Source organism: Acanthopagrus latus, chromosome 4 (assembly GCF_904848185.1).
Source record: "Acanthopagrus latus isolate v.2019 chromosome 4, fAcaLat1.1, whole genome shotgun sequence".
NCBI classification, from domain to species: Eukaryota; Metazoa; Chordata; class Actinopteri; order Spariformes; family Sparidae; genus Acanthopagrus; species Acanthopagrus latus.
Genome location: NC_051042.1, coordinates 3,556,998 through 3,577,623, shown reverse-complemented (window position 1 = coordinate 3,577,623; position 20,626 = coordinate 3,556,998). Strand labels below are relative to the sequence as shown.

The 20,626-nt window shown below is 41.7% G+C and overlaps 1 protein-coding gene across 1 annotated transcript in view; it reads right to left on the bottom strand.

Annotated features, from left to right (window-relative positions):
- LOC119017519 (collagen and calcium-binding EGF domain-containing protein 1-like) overlaps window positions 1–20,316 on the bottom strand; it is a 36,732-nt gene extending 16,416 nt beyond the window's left edge. Inside the window, exons 1-2 of the mRNA XM_037094224.1 lie at window positions 20,204–20,316; window positions 17,637–17,717 (exon numbers count right to left, since the gene is read on the bottom strand). Of these exons, the coding sequence (XP_036950119.1) occupies window positions 17,637–17,717; window positions 20,204–20,316 (194 nt within the window). The remainder of the gene's footprint in view (window positions 1–17,636; window positions 17,718–20,203) is intronic.
- Between the last annotated feature and the right edge of the window lie 310 nt (window positions 20,317–20,626).

Sequence of the window (20,626 nt, the reverse complement as noted above, 5' to 3'; positions counted from 1 at the left end):
CCACTTTCCCATCCTGACCCCCTCTCTAAAAACACCCTTTAACCCTTTGTCTTGCTCTTGTTTCCCTGCTGTCATCATTGAAAGAGCACTGGAATATTTTGGTACAAACGCATATCTAAACAGATGCTATTGCGAATACCAAGCACATCCACTGGCACCCTGCTGCCTTTGTTCTCACTGAGTTTCATTTTGAATATTCCACATGAGCTGAAGGAGACGCTGACACCACTCAGAACCGCAACAGAAAGCAACATTTTCCTTCTTTACCATCTCTTTGTCTCTTACTACAGCTCAATATTTTGATACCACTTTAATGTCTGTATGTTAAGTATGGACCTAGAGTCAGGAGGTTATTAGCTTAGCTTAGCATAGAGGCTGGAAGCAGCCTGAAACACCAAGGCAGTCTCTGACCAAACACAGAATCTGTCTGGCAACACCCCAAAACCTCACTAATTACCATGCTACATCTGTACACAAACAGAAATGTTACTATGCTAAGCTAAGCTAACCATGTCCCAATTAACCGACAATAAGGAACGATTGCTTTAAAAGCCAATCACACATTTAGCACAGCAACATTTATAAGTGAATTCACTATCATCAGACTTATTAAAGTTGTTTGTGTGCGTCAAGACCACGTTCCTGCCTCTTTCTTTCCATTATACACGAAACTGCAGAGACCACAGACCAGATTTCCAACCAAACCTGATGATCGAGCATTACGAGCAACTTGCCACCTCATTGAGACTTTTTGTAAATTACCCCACATTGTTACTTCATGCCTGATTTCTCGGGAACCGCTGACCAGACTTTAATGACACATAGGTTAACGATTCATTTTCACACTTCATGCCAAACATCTAAATTGGCTCATAAGTGCTATGGTTTTAGGTCAGGACAAGATGGGTTTGTAAGTGCTCTGCCAATAAGGAGACGGGAACATTTATGGGGCAACATGTTTACAAGCGGCTGACTTTTTGTCTCAGAAAGAGTATAGGAAGGATCTCTGGGTTGTGGTGAGCATGTCTTGATGAATGTCTCAGAGCTGCTGTCCGTGACAGGCACATGTGATTGGCTCTGTCTAAGTTTGCGGTGAAATAGAGATTTGGTTTACTGCTGTATCTGACAGCAAAAGCAAAAGTCGGAGTCAGGAGATTCACAGGCGAGCTATGTTTCCAGCTTTATTTCCATTCAGAGAAAATGGGAGTGAATGCTAAACTTTTTTCAAAAACAAAATGTAAATTAGGGTCGTGTTCATCCACATGACTGAAGAGAATCAATGTATTTCTGACTAACTAGAAATTTTGTTACAATTTCTCAATTCTGCAGATGAAATCTAAGGTCTGTAATAATTTTAATGTTTTAAGCCAAAAAGAATTTGACTTACTGACCCACTCATACCAGATGCTCATGCCTCATGCACACATTGTGAAAGTATCTGGGAAGCTGTGGTAAACATTCCAATATCACTATTTACCAGAGCAATGTGTTTCCATCATTAGTCACTGGAGGAATTTTTGGCATAAAATATTGGCATGAAAATACGTGCTGTGGCAGGACAGAGTGTATCACGTCACTATGTGTGAGTGACAGAGAGAAGCTGTCAAAAGTAACACTTATTAGTGCTTGGCTGCTTGAATAATGCTTTCTAATTTATGTAAATAGCAATAAAACACTCTTTAGCTGAAGGAACTGTGCAGGAGATAGTGACTGATGGTCCGATACAGAGATGAGGTAACAGGGAGGAGGGTAAACAGTGACCCACGGGAGATGGGCAAGTGCAAGATAAGGGTGAGTGAAAGCAGCTATAAGCAGTGAGGTCAAGCTAACGACAGATCCCTCATAACGATGTGTCTGGTTGAGTTTTCATGCCAGACAGGAAAGCTGTTTTAAAGGAGGACTTTTTACTAAAAATCCCACCAGAGACTGTAACTGAGGCTCAACATAATGGCCTGATAAGACCAAGAAGGTCTTCCAAAGTCCTCTAAATGGCTTTGTGACTGCCTGATGTTGAAAACCCCTGGAGGTATTGAGAGATTTATAACCAACCTTAGCTGTGACTCCCCAGCTATTACACTCCACACCTCCATTCTAAACTACTCTCCCTTTTCAATTTTGCTACACAAGACAAAGCTTCATGTATATAAGAAGGTGCACCTGCTGGGCTTGTCGACTTCAAACAATACTGTAACAATCATGTCGTTCCAGTCTGTTATCAATTGGCCAGTGATTTGTTTTGTTGAGGTATTGACAGTGACAGCGCAGCTTTTAAAGCACTGCAAAGAGCTAATCCAGAGCAGACTCTACACAAAAACAGAGAAAAAAAATAACAGTCATCATGCTTTACCAGAGGGCCGTTCAGGTGCACACTAATCAGTAAAAGATGGAAGATGAAGTTTTTTGGGGGGTCCGACTCTGGTCTGCCGCTCTACGAAGACAATTATATCCCCATTAAACACAGGAAGCGTAACTCAAAGGCCTCGTAAAGGTTTTCTCTGAGAAAATGAAGACGGAGGACAGCGTTAAGTGCTTCTCAGTGTAATGAAACAGCCACGTTTAGAGCGGTACAGCTTCGCTGAAAGAATCTTGTGTCAACTCCAAGTGTGAGAAAAATGAACAGGTTACTGTTCCCACAGCTTGGGGTTTGTTGATCACCGTCCAAAGAACACATAGAGAAAACGCCAAAGGGAGAAAAGAGAGTGATAGTTTGAATAGGATGCCCCTGTGGACTTCTGGATGCAGTGCAAACAATCTGTGAGCGGATCGTGTTCGGTCCGGATGTGTTGCCCTCGTAAAAGAGTATACTATTTGTTTCCTTTGGGCTATAGCAGAGATTCAAGCATTTTAATGTTTTCAACTGATGAGCTTATGGCAAAAAAATACTCTAACAACCCATTCTTATTCTAAGGTCATAAAATAAGGTTCGGTCACGCCCCTCTGCATCTCATACAGATGCACAAGATACGCTTTAGTGTCTGTATGAGACTGACAGAAACATTTCTACCATTTGTTAAAGGGATATTACGGTGTTTAATCCATGTTCCATGTAAATTTAATCCATGGTCTAAATTTACACCAGAATATCCCTTTAATATAGTGGCAGTGTGTCACAAAGAGACAGGAACAGAGAGGCGGAAAACAGTGCTGCACTCCTGGACAGTGTGAGAAAACTGACCAGCACATAAACCTGTTCTAGTAATAACCCAAAATAAAACTATGAACCTGAGTTGAGCAGAATATGTCTCCTATAACTAAGCCTAGGTATGCAGTGTTTCCCATACATAGGCTCTACCTAGACGGCCTGGCCCGGTAAACTCAGACCCACCCAGGAAGATAAAATCCGAATTCCACTTTTTTTCCAAGCAACCATGTCACATAACTCAACACCCACGCAGGCATTACGCAGCATGATCAGCTCTGACATCAGCCATTTACTTCAGTGTTTCCCACACATTCATTTACCTGTGGTGGTCTGCAACGATATCAACATTGGCCACCACATATTGATTTACTATTTTGGAGCTGCACGTCCCGTCCTTATTCACTCACTCAAGACATCACACCCATAGCAGGATGTTACTCTGATACAGTGGATTGCAGTGTGGTCTTTAGTCCGCTGGTAAAACCAACAGAGATGCGGAGGAGAAGTGCTTGGCGCAGTTGGCTCGACAGGAATTTCCTCTGCAAAGAAGACAGCTGGCCTCATATTAAAGATCAAGCCCTCATGAAGAGCACCAGGCCTAGAACAGTTTTCATAGTGGCCTGTGTAAGTGGCCTGTGTAATTACATCGTCATACGATGAACTGGGACCCAAACAATTTTTTGGACTTGCGTTGTGTTATGATTATCAGGTGACACTGTCCAGAACGCAAAGATGGCTTGAATTGATCTTTTGTGTCTTCTGAAGAGTCTGCATTTCATCCACATATTTGCGTGGACGCTGTTTCTGCCCTTCATCAACACTGACTTCACACGCAGAAGACATAAACTGTGGTCTCCTAGGCAAAAGTCCAAGCTGTACCCATCCATCCACTCAGGCTGCCCTCATACTACTACATTATCACTCTGTATATCACGTCTACAACTTCTCTGAGTGTTGAATATTGCCATAGATGGGTTTATATTAAATCAATTTGAAAGAACATCGTGTCACTTATAGACTCTTAAGGGTACCTTGTGTGTCTGTATAAGTCATGGAGCCTGACATAATGTGTGTAACTGATGACCTGGGAATGAGAGCCTGGTGTTAATGATGATGACTGAGCTGCAGACAGAGCTGTCAGTACCTCAAGCAAATCCTCTGGATGATAAACAGTAGACTACTGGTAGAGGGAATGTAATTGCCAGAACACACACACACACACACACACACACACACACACACAAACGCAATATGAGTATACCATATACGCACCCACATATGTTTACAGTTTGTCAAATATTTTCTGACTCAGTGCCACCAGACATCTACAAAGTAAGAGCCCAATCCAAACCCTGCATACACACCCACCCTTCTGCACACATTTACAAGCAAAGGATGATCTCATTTATGTGCACCTGTGCAAACACACGCATACAGACACACAAAGTATCAAATGTAGTGATATTCCATCCAGACATCTACTGCATATAAAAAGATGCACACACACACACACACACACACACACACACACTGATGTAGGCATCTGGTCCTTGTTACCTGCACCAAAATCAAGTCACATCATTTGATACTTTAGTCAGAGGTTTCCTGCTGATATAATACAGGTATATTGAAGAGGCTTTAGCAACTTATTTCACTGTTTATTGTTAGTCCATTTTTGTATTGAACTGATCACTACAAGACAAGCATCTGGTGATGAAATGTACAGAGAGCATATTTTCTAAATGGGGAAAAGAGAAAGAAATGTAAAGTGAGAAAGCCGTCCCACATGCAGTAGGATGTTTTTTCAGCTACAGCAGCCATATAAGAGCTTGTTTTATGGCTTGTAAGAGGGGGACCTCTGACTGCAGATCCCAGCTGGCCCTGAACGTTTCGCCCTGCAGCGTGTAGTACGAGCCACACACCTACATATGCACAGAACAGGGAACATGTGGACATGCGCACACACCTGCTTCTCATCTCCTGCTAGAAAGCAGCCCTCTGTCTTTAGCAGCAGATACAGATGAATAGCACTTCAATGATGTGATACATTCTGCCTGTTTGTCTCTGCATCTGTCTCTCGCTCACAGTTCTCAGGACATTTCACTGACATAAATAGGTAACCAGTATGGATGCACTTAAATTCAACTGAACCAAATAAAGCTTGCACCAAAGCTTTTTGTTTTGAGGGCAAGACAGGCAGAAATGTACTCTATTGACAACTATTCAGAGGTTCGTTCAATGTTGCTAACGTTGCTAAGCTGTAATAGCTCCCTCTCCATCTGCACTCACATCTTATTTGGATGGATTTATCTTCTGACACTGATTGTGTTGTCTTTGTGTTGTAATGTAAATGTTATAATGGTGCTAACATAACACTGTGTTTGGATCGGCAAAAACAGGACACAGACAAGAGTGAAAACAGACAGAAAACACGCCTTGTTCATTAAAATCTTCTGACATGGTAGGAATAGCTGCAGTAATAAAATGAGGGTGGCTGAATTTCTTCTATCTGCGTCAGTTTCAGGATCCTGTTATTGTGCATGCTACCTGACTGTCACTCACTCACGGCTGTTTCTGGACTCTGGGGATGTGTTCCTGCTCACTCTGCATTTACTATGTAAGTGTGAGTTTTAGTACTTAATGAGTGAACATGGGAGCAATTTTGAAAATAACCTTGACAGAAAATCAATAATGTTCTTAGTAACACCTGTGGGTGTCCCTTCTATTACAAATAAAAATGTCTGCTGTAAAAACAAGACAGATGATGAAGAGTAAAATTAGTTGTTATTTACAGCATTGTACTGGTTTATGTGGTACTGTTACTGTTAGCTCTCTGAAATTAGCTCTCTGAATCCGTCGCCCTCGACCACACTGACTGGCAGCATATTGGTCCCATTCAGCACAACTGGGCGATGGCCTCGGTCCAAAGCACATTACACATTTTAATCTTTTTTTCTACACTAGCAGGAACATGATCTTTGCCTGTTCTTTAAAGGGGACAGCATAGTGCTAGCATTACTATTAAAGTGAACAGTAGCATGACACAAGTAACATCTGACTTTGTTGTCTTTCTGGAGGAAATGTTCCCACCCTGAGCCTCCTTTAGCCCACTCTTCTTTTGTACCTCAAACTGCTATCTAGCAAAGCTGTGAGCCAAATGTCTGTTTCACACAAATGAACAAAGACCGACATTCATAACCGGTCAAAAATATCCTCATTGGTGGTGAACCAGTTTATGATTAACCATTTGCATCCACACTAGTGATACTAACTCAAATAGACATTTTGCACGGCAGACATTTTATTATCTCGTAGCAGGAAACGCATACTGTAGGTGTAACTAATGCAGCCTGTTTATTGAAAAGCTCTATTCATTCATAACACCAGGTCACTTGAACTGAACACAAATTGAATGCAGCCATCGTTAATGTTATTAGCAACACCTGTGCTTCTCCTGCTGTGACTGTAGTCGACGGCTGTGAATAAAGTCAGTTGTTGTGAAGTTCTCTCTCTGATGTCTCAGTCTGAATGTTGCTCTATGATCTGATCCCCCGTGGTGAGTTCAGGCGCTGTGGGCGAGGAGAAGTCCCTGTTCCTGTTGTATCAGACTGTAAACGAGGCAGCTAGTTAGACTAAACAACACTGTTACACATGAGGAAAACAGGTGCTCTGTATGCTTCACAATATCTGGGACCAATTGACCAGGAAACGTTCCTGCTACATGCAAATATACTAATGTATTTATAAAAAAAATCCTGATGTTTCTGATTCAAGATGGAAACTAAAGATGAGGATGGAGGATATGAAAGGAATAGAAGACCCTAACACACACCGGGCGAGGCTGAGTGGAAAAAGATAATACAGGAAGAAATGGAACAGAGTAAAACTGAGAAACACTGAAGAGACTGAATGGAAGGAATGAATCTGAAAGGGAATACAAGCAGTGAAAGACAGTGAATGTAACGCTGATGTCTGCTGAGCAGAGCTGATGAAGGTCTGATTCACTGACAGTGAGCCTCCGTCAGCATCGCACCACATGTCCTCAGCTAGGTGGGAAGCCAATTACAGGAAAGAGAGGAAAACTCTCAGTGGCCTTCCTCCCTGCACTGATTTCCCCCATTTGCACTCTTTTAAGACCTTTACGTGGTTTTCCAGGCAAATCTCCCACCGAGGAGAGTGCTCGGCCTGCCAGGCTACAGCTTTATTTCGTTTGGATCAAAAAATACCTCCTCCTCCTCCAGGGTCCCCCTCTCTGTTACTATACTTTCTTTCCTTTTGCCACCTCCCTGTGGTTTTTCCCTGCTGTGCACATTTTGGGGGATTTTTTTTTTTTTGATTTTGCATTATTGTCTTCACTATGCTGTCTCTTTGTGGCCCCAGGAGCTGAGAGATTGAACTGAAAATAATTCAGGTTTGTTCTGTACTCCGGATTAAAATATATTTATTTCTAGAGCACTTCTCCAGACAGAATTATAAAGTGCTATAACAATTCTAATGCAGAATAAAACAATAAAACAGAGAGGAGAAAAAAACAACCAAAAAAACAAATACAGGATTAAAAAATACATATCAAAAGACAGTCTGGTCAACCAGAGAAAGAAAAGATATTTCTCAAATCTTGGTTTGCACATCGAACAACCACCCATGAGAACCCAACAGAAACTGAACAGATGGTGGCTTTACTTTAAAAAAGAAAAAAGACAAATAATTTTAAGCTTTTGTTATTTATCAGTCTACTTTACTTGGCAATTCTGAGGGAATTGGTTTCCTGACTTTTTAAAGAAATTTCAACTTTTAAAATTATTTGTGTGTTTGTTTTGTTTTGTTTAGTATTTCACCGCTGGCATAAAACCCCTCACATAAAACTGGGCTGTAAAAGGACAGTGAGATTCCCTTTCACTCAAAAGATAGAAAACCTACAACAGCTACAATGCACTGAACCAATAATCACTCTCGGGACTTAGGCAGTGCTTGGTTTTGGCTCGGAGTCAGTTTTGGAATTGGGATACAGTAAGACGGCCAGCTGGTAACAAACAGAACGCTATTTCAGCTAAACTGTACACTAAATTATGATCCTAAAATCATTTTAGGTGAGACAGACATTGAACAGGATCGTGGTTCATATTTCATCAGCACTGCCTCGTGTACTCTACAGTTGTTTTTCAGCTTTCACAATATGAGAAACAATATGGCAGCCACTCTCGCTTCATAGAACACACAACATGCACAGTGTTTTCATTTATGAGCATTGTGTAACTGTTGACTGACAGAGTGAAGAATCCCTTACAGCATCATCCTACATCATGTTTCTCCTCCTTTACTGGACAGTGTGTTTCATGCAGCTTCATAACTTTATCTGCCTCGTTTACTCTGTTATGTGTCTTGTTAGTCTCAGTGACTGTCATGTCGCTGTTTGCTCAGCTGGATAGCTCATTACCGCAGTTTATTTCATATCTAATCTGCTGTGCTGTTGCTCTTTTCTGAACTGCTGGTGGCTCTGTTGTTTACGCTGTGACGGCCCTGCTCTTAGATACCGAGTGATGCATCATTGCTACGAAAACGGAGGTTTCACAAGGGTGTGTGTGTGTTAGTAGCCTTGGAGGTATGTGCAAAGGCCATGTAGGAGTTCAGGTGAGAGTGCAATATAATGTCCTACTACAAATGAAACAAAGGAGATGAGAGGTCATATGACGTAACGCTACTTTATCTTAAGTCCTGCATTGAAGATGTTAAGAAGCAAAGTTCACAGCCAGCTTCACACACACTTCACTACACAAGCTAAGATCTCAGCCAACAGCTGTCAGTATGTTAATCAATCATCCCAGACAGTCAATCAGTCCATGTGCACACTGGTCAGTCAGACGCTTACTCATCAGAATATCATTCACTGTGTAACAGACTCTGTGTCTCCCATCTCAGTGTTATCCCAAAGGTAGAACAGATGGCCGTGACACCAGAGATGCTCTCCAAGGCCCCATCCTAACCCGTCCAAGAACATCATGGTCCCAAAAGGTGCTTTGGGTCAGACTTTCAGGTCGAATACTGACCCAGAACATAGGAAGGAGACACAACAATCATCTATCTTTTCCCAGAGTTGCCGTCCCTACCTTTATCAGGACCCGAGGCTGCTTTCAGATCAAGAGCAACTCGAGGCAGAATAAAGAGTTTCCTGTCACACTAATTTCCTTTGCCCTAAAACGATCAGACATGACAAACTTGACAAACTCAAGGACAGGGTCAGTTTCTTAACACTAACCTTGCCGACCTTCTCTGGCTATCGTGAAACTGTCGCAGTTGTGCAAGTTCTGTAATTATTACACCCTCATCAAAATAACACTTAGCATGTGCCAAGCTTGTTGTTTGTTTCATTTGATCTGACCTCAACCTTAACTTTAAAACTCAGGCTACCAGACAGTGGCCTGGCTTCTGTCTCTCCAGAGCTAGACAGAGGATCAGAGTCCAGAAAGTAAGACAGCAGCTGTAGAGACGGAGTCCAGGCCAAAAGTCAGGTCTCATTAATGCCCACTTTAAATATTTCAAGGTGACACACAGGGCAACTTTAGGAGGGTTGTGCACAGACTAAGGTGCTTATAAAGCACTTTCAGAGTTTTTGAACATGTCAACAAGGTCTTCAGAATTTCCACCTCATCCCGTCCCTGACCAAAACATAAAGAAAACAAAAGAAACATGATGTACTTTTGTTTGGCAAGAAGTACATTTCATCCTTTAAACATACACTGCGGCACGACCTTCAAAACCACAGGTATCCACTTTGTAACAGGCCTTCGTGTCTGAAACCAAATGTGATTACATGAGCTGGAATGGCTGGCTGTATAAGAAGCAAACACTTTTGGCTCTTTGGTGAAGGGAGGGAACAAGTGAGGTGTACAGATCAGCACGCAAATAACTAACCTTCAATAAGCCTGTTTAGGGAGTCACAGCGATGAGATAAAACACAAAGCAAAGTCCTGAGCTGTGGGCACACGCTGTGGTTCATTTGGTAGAACAAGCAAATCACGACCGTGCAGTTCAGCAACTAAAACCAGCAGATATATGGAGTCACTGAGGTCAGCCGGCAACTGACGAACGCTCACTGACGAAAAGTAAACAAAAATAAATTTGAAGCTCATGTGTTCTTTGTCAAGCTTCCTGTTTCTGTTATGTTAATGTACTGAGTCAGACTTTCGTTGGTTATAGAACTCTAAATAACAAAACAAGACTAAAAGTCTACAGCAATGCTAAGAGCTGTGTGAGGCACAAAGACATGCTGGTAGAGCCCAAGGCCCCTGGAAGAGTAATAACATCACCATGTGACGCACTGTGGCCCAAAAAGACTTTTTCCCATTAGCTTCCATTATGAAGAAGCGTCTGTTGTTTAGAAACCAGAATTTGATCCATTCAATCCAATAAAATTTGGAAAGATTAGAATTTAATTTAATTCATCCCTATGAGTGAGCTAAACTGGAAGTTAGCATACACGCTCTGTGAGCAACACAAAATGGAGATATGTGGGTATTTTCACATGCAGAGGTCGAGGTTTTTGGGCTTCAAGCTCCACTGAGCAGTTTAGGATGAACAGGGCTCTGTCTCTCACACTGTTTTCAGTTGTCATTATACATCCATGGTACAAAGTAGCTAAAAGTAGCTAACATGGGCAGACAAACAATGGCAGTGCTAACAAACAACCACGTACCACGTTCACCATTTAAGTTTAGCATGTTGGCATGGTAGAATTGGCTGGTTGGCACTCAATACAAAGTAATGCTGATGAGAATAGTTGTGGAGACAATTCACTCGAACCACACATTTCAATCTCATGGTGGTGCAACAGAAAAAGTCAGAGGGTCAGTAAAGTCAGAAGGATTTATAGATTTACAGTATATAGACCAGACCAGATATCAAATATGCCGTCCATTCAACCCAATGAGAACTGCTCGCCTGGCACGTGCGCCAAAAACTTTTCTAGCGTCCCAGTTTGGCCCTTCCAGTGGACCTCATGGAGCCTTAGAATAAACTTGTATAATAGTCAACAGGGAAAGATAAATACTGATTCAATTTGAATGGTGCCAAGAATTACAGATATATGAATTAAAAAGACATGTTTTTAAGTCAATAGTCAACCATTTTACACTGGACAAAACTGGAGCCAGGCTGAGCTTCACCCTCATGTTCAGGTCTATAATACGTTCAGGATTTTGTCATCTGAAAGGTTTTGGACAGACTGACTGATATTGCCCTTACTGGACAATACCCTCTCCCATAATGAAGGTTATGTCAAAAAATGAGGATCCAAATTATAGAATTTCTTTGTTCCTCTATTTGTTTTTATAATTCAAAATAAAATCAGGCACATCTACATTAAAATCAGGTACATTTAAAATGCTGTAAAGCTGACACATACATAACTATAGGAACTCTTGTCTGGTGGAGCTTGTCGGCGGCTACACACAGTCAGGGAGTAGAGGTTTGCCTGAGAAAACCACTTTATATGCAGAGAAAGTTGGATTAATCTGGTTGTATTGTGGTTTGGCTTGTAACAATGGTGCTAAACTGGATTGCTTAATGTGGAAACAATTGCAAACATTCTTCCAATTTGCCCGTTTATTGCAAAAACACTCAAAGGAGTTAGGGAAAATTAAAAATCTTGAGAATGAAGACGCAGCGATTACTTAATTTTGTGTAAATTCCTGGAGGGAATGAAAGAGTTTTTAAACCACACAGCCACATGGATGGAAAGAAACCTTTATCCATTCAACCAGGGAACACAGGGGGAAGAAACTTGGATAGAACAATAGTTTATATAATGGATTTTCAGCTTACATGTGAATCGTTTTAAAGGGTGGAAATGAAAAGAGTACACATGTCAAACGGTATTTTGGCAACACAAAGAAGAAAAGGAAGGCAGCTACAGTATATCTGATATGGACATAATCCACATCTGAGATATATGTCGGCTTTAAAGAAATGTTCCTGCCGTCTGACCAACAGTCAGCACGCGATCACATGCTCACAGAAGTAAACCCTGCATGAGTCACGGCAGGAAGAGGTTGTGGTTGAAATCTAAGGTTGACTTAAACTAAACCTCACATTATTAAAATTTGCATTGTGTCTTTGGCCGGTGGAGTTCTTTTGTCCAGTGTGTTCTTACATACAGTGGACTGAAAAGATCAAACTGTTAGCAGTGAAGAGCCGTGATGCACAGCTGTATTTGTTTACCCGTAAAAGTGAGTGAGTGAATACCTCATCTGTAACAGATGAATAGTGAATTTAAAAGCAAAAATGTATGGAGGCGGCCAACAGCTTAATGATATCAGAAACCCCCACGAAGAAGCTTCAGAGGTGAGAATACAGCCAAAATGACAGAATCCTGTGTGAGTCAGCCTTGAGATATTTCTGGAAGCAAAGTCGAGAAACACTGATTGTAAGAATTCCTTTTTTCTTCTAACCTTTTTTTTTCTCTTTTATTTGTTGAAAACAGCCCCAGTTGGACGTATTTCATCCGACCACATGCTCTACAATTTTTTTGTGCTATGTGTTTTGTGGAAAAGCAAGAAAAGGAAAGTCCAATGGGGGAAGAGGGAATAATATGGACACATGATCCTGATTCATTCTGTCTGCACGTGGAAGACAAGTCGTTAATGGTCACATACAATCATACTGAGAGCTACCTCGTGAGGGGCAGTGACAGAGGAACTGTACATGTGTACATGTTTCATATGGTGGGAAACCAGAGCACCCAGAGGAAACCCACGGGGAGACCATGCAAACTCCCTCACTCCACCTGGACACTCCTCTGATGCGTGATTGGCATGTCATTAGTCTGTTAGATGAGACAGGACGTGCAGGACCATTACTGCGTTGGAGGATTTTTCCCCACAGAACCTCCACGGAGATTATTCCTATCAACAAGGAACGCTTTTTTAAATCTTATTTTATTTGCTTGTAACTGAATTATGCACACCAGCCTGCTGTCTGGATTTCCGTGAATAAACTAACCCAGCAATGTAAAAAGTAGGATTCGCTGCAAAACTCAAGTTCAAGTATGGATGAATACAGAGTACAAACTTGGAACCTGTAAGTTTTTTCATTTTCTGCCTATTGTAGCAAACTGGAGCCACGTTGGAGTATGTAGTATAAGGGGCCGTCGAGAAACAGTCGAGAAACTGTGTTAACATCAAGCCTCATTTACAGTCGAGAGTTTGGGAAACGGTTTTGTTTCTTTTTGTGGAAGTTAACACTTCGACACAGCTCAGCCGGCTCCGTTGTTAATTTTACACATACGCTCCTGCTGCTCTGTGATCCTCACCAGCGTGAGTCTGTTGCTGCTGTATTTAAATGTACTGATAAACAAGTTTACTGATTACACTGATTATTGCACTTACTTACATGAATGCATCTAGAATTTTTCTGCTGAGATTAGCTGTTAAAATGCTTAATCCTACCCCCTGTCTAACTCTGAGAATGAACAACTGTACATTTACTGACATTATCAGGCAGGATACGCCTCACAAAACACATGTATGTCTATAGACCTTGTTCCTGACTGAAGCTAATGAACACACATGTTTACCAATAGAGCGCTAATAGAGTGAAAAGAGATAGAATCATGTCACTCATCAGCCAATACAAGTTGACCTCAAACCAACATTTAAGTCTTTATGACATCCCACATGAAATTTGGAATCAATGTATAACACACACTTAGAATTCAAACTTGACAAAGTTTGGCACTTGAGATTCGGCTGATGTTTGACTGAGCCGTTCAGGTGCTGGAGACCATAACTTCTGTTCTGATGTAAATGACACTTAGCTTCTGTCGTTTCTCATTTTTGTCTTTCCAACAGTATAACACACGAGTATGTTCCCTGGAGAGGAATCACCAGGAGTCATAGAAATTATGAATATACTCTGCCCTCTGTGGGATGATACAACAAAAGATAATCAGTGCTTATGAACTTATAGGATATGGAATACAAAACTATAATGATCCCACAGGGAGAGATGGATCATTGTAGCAACTAAAGTAGCATGAAGTATGGAAGCAATAAAACCAATCATGACTCCATGACATCTATCATCGTCTCTTACTCAATCTGTGTAGGAGCCTGAGCTCACTACTGCAGGATGATGTTATGGGTGTTATCTACTGCAGTAATGAGCCTCGCTCATTTAAACCAGAACAACATGCCAATCAAGTGAAGGGATGGTTTATAGTCCAGTGGAGCCCATCAGTGCTGTCAGAGTCCACAGCTGAGAGTGTTTAGACTGAGCGGGCTCAGAAAGAAGCAGAAAATTAACTCTCTAGATCATAAACCTGCTGTAACAGCCAGCACAGACAACACAGAGACAATTCATACAGACTCAAACATAAACATGCAAGCTCACACACTGATTCTGGGTACGAACCGTGTATATTTGGCTTGGCAGGGCTGAAATCAGACCTCCAGCGACGGTAATATAAGAAGACGTAACGGCCAGGACAATAGAAATGTAGGAATTGAACTGACTCACCATCATCGCTGTGAAAACCACAGTGGAGGAGGAGGAGACCTGCTGCCCACAAGGCCTTTGTTTAGATGGTTCAAGCAGCAAGGGTTTACTTCTACACAACACCGCAAAACCCTCCGAGATGGAGACATTTCTTTACATTTTACACATTTAGCAAACAACCACACAGACTGAGAGCAGAAGAAGAAGATGACGGAGAAGCTGAAATGATCAGCAGCCAAGTGCCAGAAGTGGAAAGAGTCCTGACAACAGGCTGGACAACTTTCCACAAATACACCATCAAAGAAACTGTTCAATATTTCTTAAATATCACTGTTCGACTTTTCTTCAACATCAAATGATCCTTTACATAAAACCTGCTACCTTGTGTTGAGTGCTTCTATAATTTAAGTATCATAAGTACCATAATTTGCTTCACTGTTATGATAGCAACTAAGACCACTTTCTTTGGGAAGGTGTGAATTTTTCCAAATTCTTAACATGTCATCTCCAATCAAAACTCCACAAATATAACTTTTTCCCAGATTATTTGAATATGAGAGTAGAGCCAGATGAAGAAATAAGAGAAGAAAACCATAATTTACTGGAAGAGGTCCAGCCTGTCTGGACACGACAGAGCTGTGTGGGTGCAGATTAGACTGTTGGACTGACCAGGTCCGGGTCAAACACAGTTTAAAAACCTCAATTGTTCAATCAGAGTTTGGCAAACGTAACTGGGCACGGCAGGCCTGTCAAGCTTGTGATTTCTCCACATGTAGTAAAAACAAAAGGCCTCTCCAACACCAAACCGATTTTACAAAAGCTACTAAACAGTGACAAAACTTGGATGGTCCTCAGGGCAGAATAGACACCATTAACTTTTGATGCTGATCCAGATAAAAGGACAAATCCAGAAATAGTTCTCTCCATCTTTAACAGTCAGGGATAATGCAGTGATCTTGGTTAAAAAATATAGATATATTTAAAAATATACTTGGCATATTTCAATGGCTCATTTACATGAGTGAGTACAATTTGATGTGGATCCAAATAAAAATCAAGAGGATTTAATTAGATTTTAATTGATATTAGATGCGGCTGAAGTGAATAAGAGGTGGTTGTTTGGCCTTGGAGGAGGCATGCACTCTACTGAATTCCAATGAAGTTATCATTGTAGGGACTGAGGTATACAGACAGTCTCAGTATTACTTTGTCAGGCAGCTGCTTTGCAAGATTACACAAGAATCCATCTAAGCAACCTTTAAGTTCAGGTCTTGGGACAGAACCAGTGTTATTTTTAGGACCTTATGGGAAACTTCTGGCAGCTTCAGGTGTGATTTAGGTGTGATGACAGTGAGAAGCAACTGCTTGTTCCAAAAAAGCAATGGCTGCTCCTTAAGTGCCTGGTGTATCTGCTATAACATCAATTAGCACCTGCCACATACTTTTTAAAGGTGCTTGGCCTTTTTCAAACTGTTTCCAAGGTCGACTTCTCTGATGGTTCCTTGTAACAAAAAACATCTGGTTAGTATCAGTAAACCTCTTTAGTGAAACTGGCCTCAGATCTGCAGCAAGAGCTACAATTCAAACGTCAGTCCTTCTAAAAAGATGGAAATATGTGGTAGCTGCTTCAACAGCCCCGTCTGGAGCACATACCGCTCTCATTCAGTCTGGATTGAAAGCAATATTTATGCATAGACACAATGGATCAATCTGGTTGCCCTTGAAGTTTAGTGCAAAATCGATTTGATCCAGGTCTGTGCCGAGCCGCCCTGAGAACCATGGCTAGGAAAATACAACCTCATCTAATCCACCTCCTCCAGCTACACACATCACATGTAGAGCCAGAAATCAAACATGACGCAGAGCCTGTTACAGTCTAACCTTGACAGTAAACAGATCAGATGGTCTGGCCTCACACCAGACCTGGTGCCTCATTTATTAAAGGATCTTCTTACGCCAGCAACCAAATCCGAGCCCAAGTTTGGCTTCGGAAGAAAGTTATCTAAACGTCAAAATGAGGGATTCACATTGACTTTCTCCCATTGTGTATGATGTATCACGAGCTGAAAGTCTTACAACCTGCCGTATTGTCTGCAGCGCATTCATTTGTTTCCTTCAACCTATGGTTCAAGATGTTCATACGATATGATATCAAAGAATATTTTTTAGGACTTAGAATGCTGGAGACTGTATGTAATAGAGAAAGAAGAGCAAAAGGAGCCAATTTCATCAAGAAATATTTCATACCTTTCAAAACTGACCCATATCGCCCTCTTGTATGATCGTTGTTACATTTGTCCTCGTTTAAATGACAAAAAATCCTTCACTTTTCACTGAAGTTTCAATAGTTCAACTACATTTGGTGTTTGTAACCATTATAAGGAATCTGTTGTCCCTGGCTTCCTCCAAATGGATGTAGTGCAATAAAAATAACTAATCCCATCCTCTCCTGTCAGGCTGCTTCTACATTTTAGGTTATGATGTGGGCCTCCCTGAGGGGGATGCCTTCCCTATTTTTTTAGCTCTGGAAGAGAGAGAGAGAAAGTTAAAGTTCAAATTCTGTTCTGCTGTCAACGAGCCAGGCTGGAGGAGTCCAGCTCAGTGCAGAAGGTAAGTATAAATGTCTCATCTTGACTCCTTAAAGGGTAGCTGCTGTCGCTTGACAAATGGCGACACTTACAGACTGCATCCTCAGTGGAGATCATCATTCAGTCTCTGAGTGATGATCTTCAGGAAATGATTATTTTTCTGTCCCAAGTGGATATAAAGTTTCCAAAAAAGGGGGATGTACTGTGTGGAGTTCTGGAAATGACACGGCAGGGTGGTTTAGTGGTTACAGAAACCGCTCCGCAGCCACAGTTAGATTCTCTCCTCCCAAACCGCATCAGCAGCCGCTTGTTCTGTCAGAGTGGCCTTGAGTAAAACACTGTTCTGGGAAGGACTGAACACCAGGATCTAAATGTATGATGTAGAGTAACCCAGTGGACATGTCTGGGACACTTACCTGAAGCAAGTGCTGTTCTTCCCCCCAGCTCTGACACAGGGATACTCCACAGTCAAGATCTTATTATCTGGACACTCGGCTCTGAGAAAAGAAAGTCACACAGAAACAGTGACTGACTGAAACTTCTCACACTGTTGTCCAGCTGTTATGTACACAATGATGAAACAGACGGAGAGAGACATATAAGGACATATTATCATGCCTGCTACACTGGCACGCTGACAGATGCAGAAATACAATGCTGTTGATGAAAGCAAAAACAAAAAAAAAGAAAACTAAATTACATAGTTAAGCTTCATGTGAGCATAATAAAAGTGTCATCAGCCTGTAATATAGGAAATAAAGTTCATGTCAGACTGATGCACATATTTCATTTTAAAGCCTTTCATGGTCTGTTCAGATGACGTACCATTATTATCGTCGATGGTTATACATGGAATCATACTAAAATCTGAGCAATGCTGGAGTTCTGAGTACGATATTCATATTTGAGAGATTACAAAAGTCAGATAAATACATAAATGGCAGAAATTCCCTGCATTTTTTTTAAAAAGAAGCACATCAGTGACCAAAATTTAGTGACCAGGACCAATAGCAGTTGACAAATTTCATAAAATATGATCTCTGTCCGCCTTTGTTTGTTCACGCTGAACCAAGCAGCTCTGGCGCACTGTGTCAATGCATAGAGCATGCCAGCACTGCGGATCCTAAAGAGGCTGTTAATATAAAAATGTACCTGCTGACTGTTAACAATCATATGGATGCTGTTATAATGTGTTGTGATTGAGATCCTGACCCACCAATCATCCTAGAAGCTGACAAAGTTAAGTTTTTCGCAGTTACAGAATAACGGAATCGCCATCAGTCAAAGGGACACTTTCTGACTCTGTCACTCACAGGGACGGAGGCTGTTTTCAAAGGTTCACTGAGGTCTCGGTCAGGAGGGCTGACATAACTACAACAACACAATGGTGGAAGAAGAAGTGGGTGAGTTCAAGTTTTTTGCCAGGGACAAACGCTGTTGTTCACGCAGAAATGTGACGAAGAGTTGGGAGGACAGACAGGAGGACAGACAGGAGGACAGACAGGAGGACAGACGCTTCTCCATGTATAACTGCAGCATTTTTCTCCTCATATAAGTTGCCAAAGACAGTTACAGTTACTACTAATATTATTTGGTCCTGTAACGTTGCTTTGTGGGACATTTCTATTTTATTTGATGAGTGAAGGACCCGTCAGACAGGTTCAGTTCTCCAATGCTGCCCCTCTGATACTACCTATGGAGGTGCATCAGGCACAGGATCCCTACACTCAAAGAGCAGTATGAATAGGGATAGTGTTACTGAATGATGTATAACATTCCTTCGTCATTTCTTGACTGTGTTATTTATCTGCTGACATATGCAGATCAGGCTGGATGGATTATGTCCGATGAGCAGCATACAGACATTTAATGATTGTTTTTTACCTTGTGTTTTAAAACTAGTCCCCCTCTGATTCTGTTGTTTTGGAGAATGTTGTGACACGGTTTTGCTGTGAGGCTCAAGAAATGTTTTGTGGACTAATAAAACCAAATCAGCATGTGGGGGAGCAGATGATCACTGAGTTTACAATATTGAACTTTGAACTTCTCCTTTAAAATATGCATTTGGAATGTCAACATAAAACCCTAAATCACAGGATATATACTGTAAAAGGTTTCTGATTTCATTAATATGTTTTTACTGCCAGTGACAGTGTTGGTACTACAGTATAGTCACTACAGGAGGTCCAGTAAATCTGAGTATAGACATTTATATCCCATTTCAACAGAGTCTGGTGAGTTAACATTAAAGAGTAAATCTGAGGGATATGTTTGCTTCTGATTTGAGTGTAGATAATGCACATCAAAACAACGTTATTGGGTTTATTGTGTGGGGTTAAACCTACATGTGCTCTGTTCACATCCCCTCCTCACCTTCTGACCTACTGTCTCCAGTCACCTTAATAGCATCTGTCATGTTATGTCTGAGCACTAGTAACATTTGGCTCCCAGCACCGCGACCGATCTTAACCATTTGGAGTTTCCCTTCGCCTTTTGCATTTCCTTGAAAATCACATTAGATTAGACGCGCTGCGGCGGTTCATCCAGGGGTCTCCTGTTTGACAGCCTGCTCACACGTAAAGAGTAGAAACCAATAAAACTTAGACTAAACTGCATTACGGCTTTTGGCACTGCGCGCTCATCTGACAGGGAAGTTTTGTTTTGAGTTTAAACGCCGAAACTAGAAACTAGTTTTGTGGGGTGAGTGGATGTTGCCAAGATGTTCACAGAGCTCAGAGTCGCATTAACCTTTAATGATCACCAGTAAGCTGTTATTCACGGGATGTGGTTCAGGTTGGAAAACTTATAAATGAATGTGTTGTTTAAGTTTTACACGGAGTCCTACGTCATGGTGAAAAACGGCATTTGGGATCGCTTCATCCCTCATTAAACTCATTATGGATGCGGCTGGCGTCGCGTCAGCAGCACACTGCGGTTCATTCACAAAAGATCAGGATCCTCTGATCAAGACCATGAGACTCACCTCGAGGTGTCCACGGCGAGCGTCGCCCTGATTGAGCTGGCACCAGATTCCCACAGCAAGACAACACAGATTGCGCCAAATGGTAAAAGAGTCGCACCATAAAGTTGACCCATGTCCCCTCTGCGCTCCGGGACAGATGATCCGTTCAAGTGAAAACGCCTTCACATCAGCAAGACGCCGATGGTTTCATCTGTCAGTTAGCCGCGCGGGCAGTCGTATCAAAATATCAGAAATCCTTGTCAAGTATCCCGCAGAGGTGCCGCACATGGAGCCTGTGGGATGAAAAGTGGTGCGCTGTGCGTCCGGAGCCCCGTCCCAACTTTACGCACTGAGGCAGAGACCCCTCGGAGAGCTACTGAAGGGTTTACAGCCCAGCGTGTTCCCACTAATCCCTCTGGATTTACATTCCTGCCTTAAGAGACG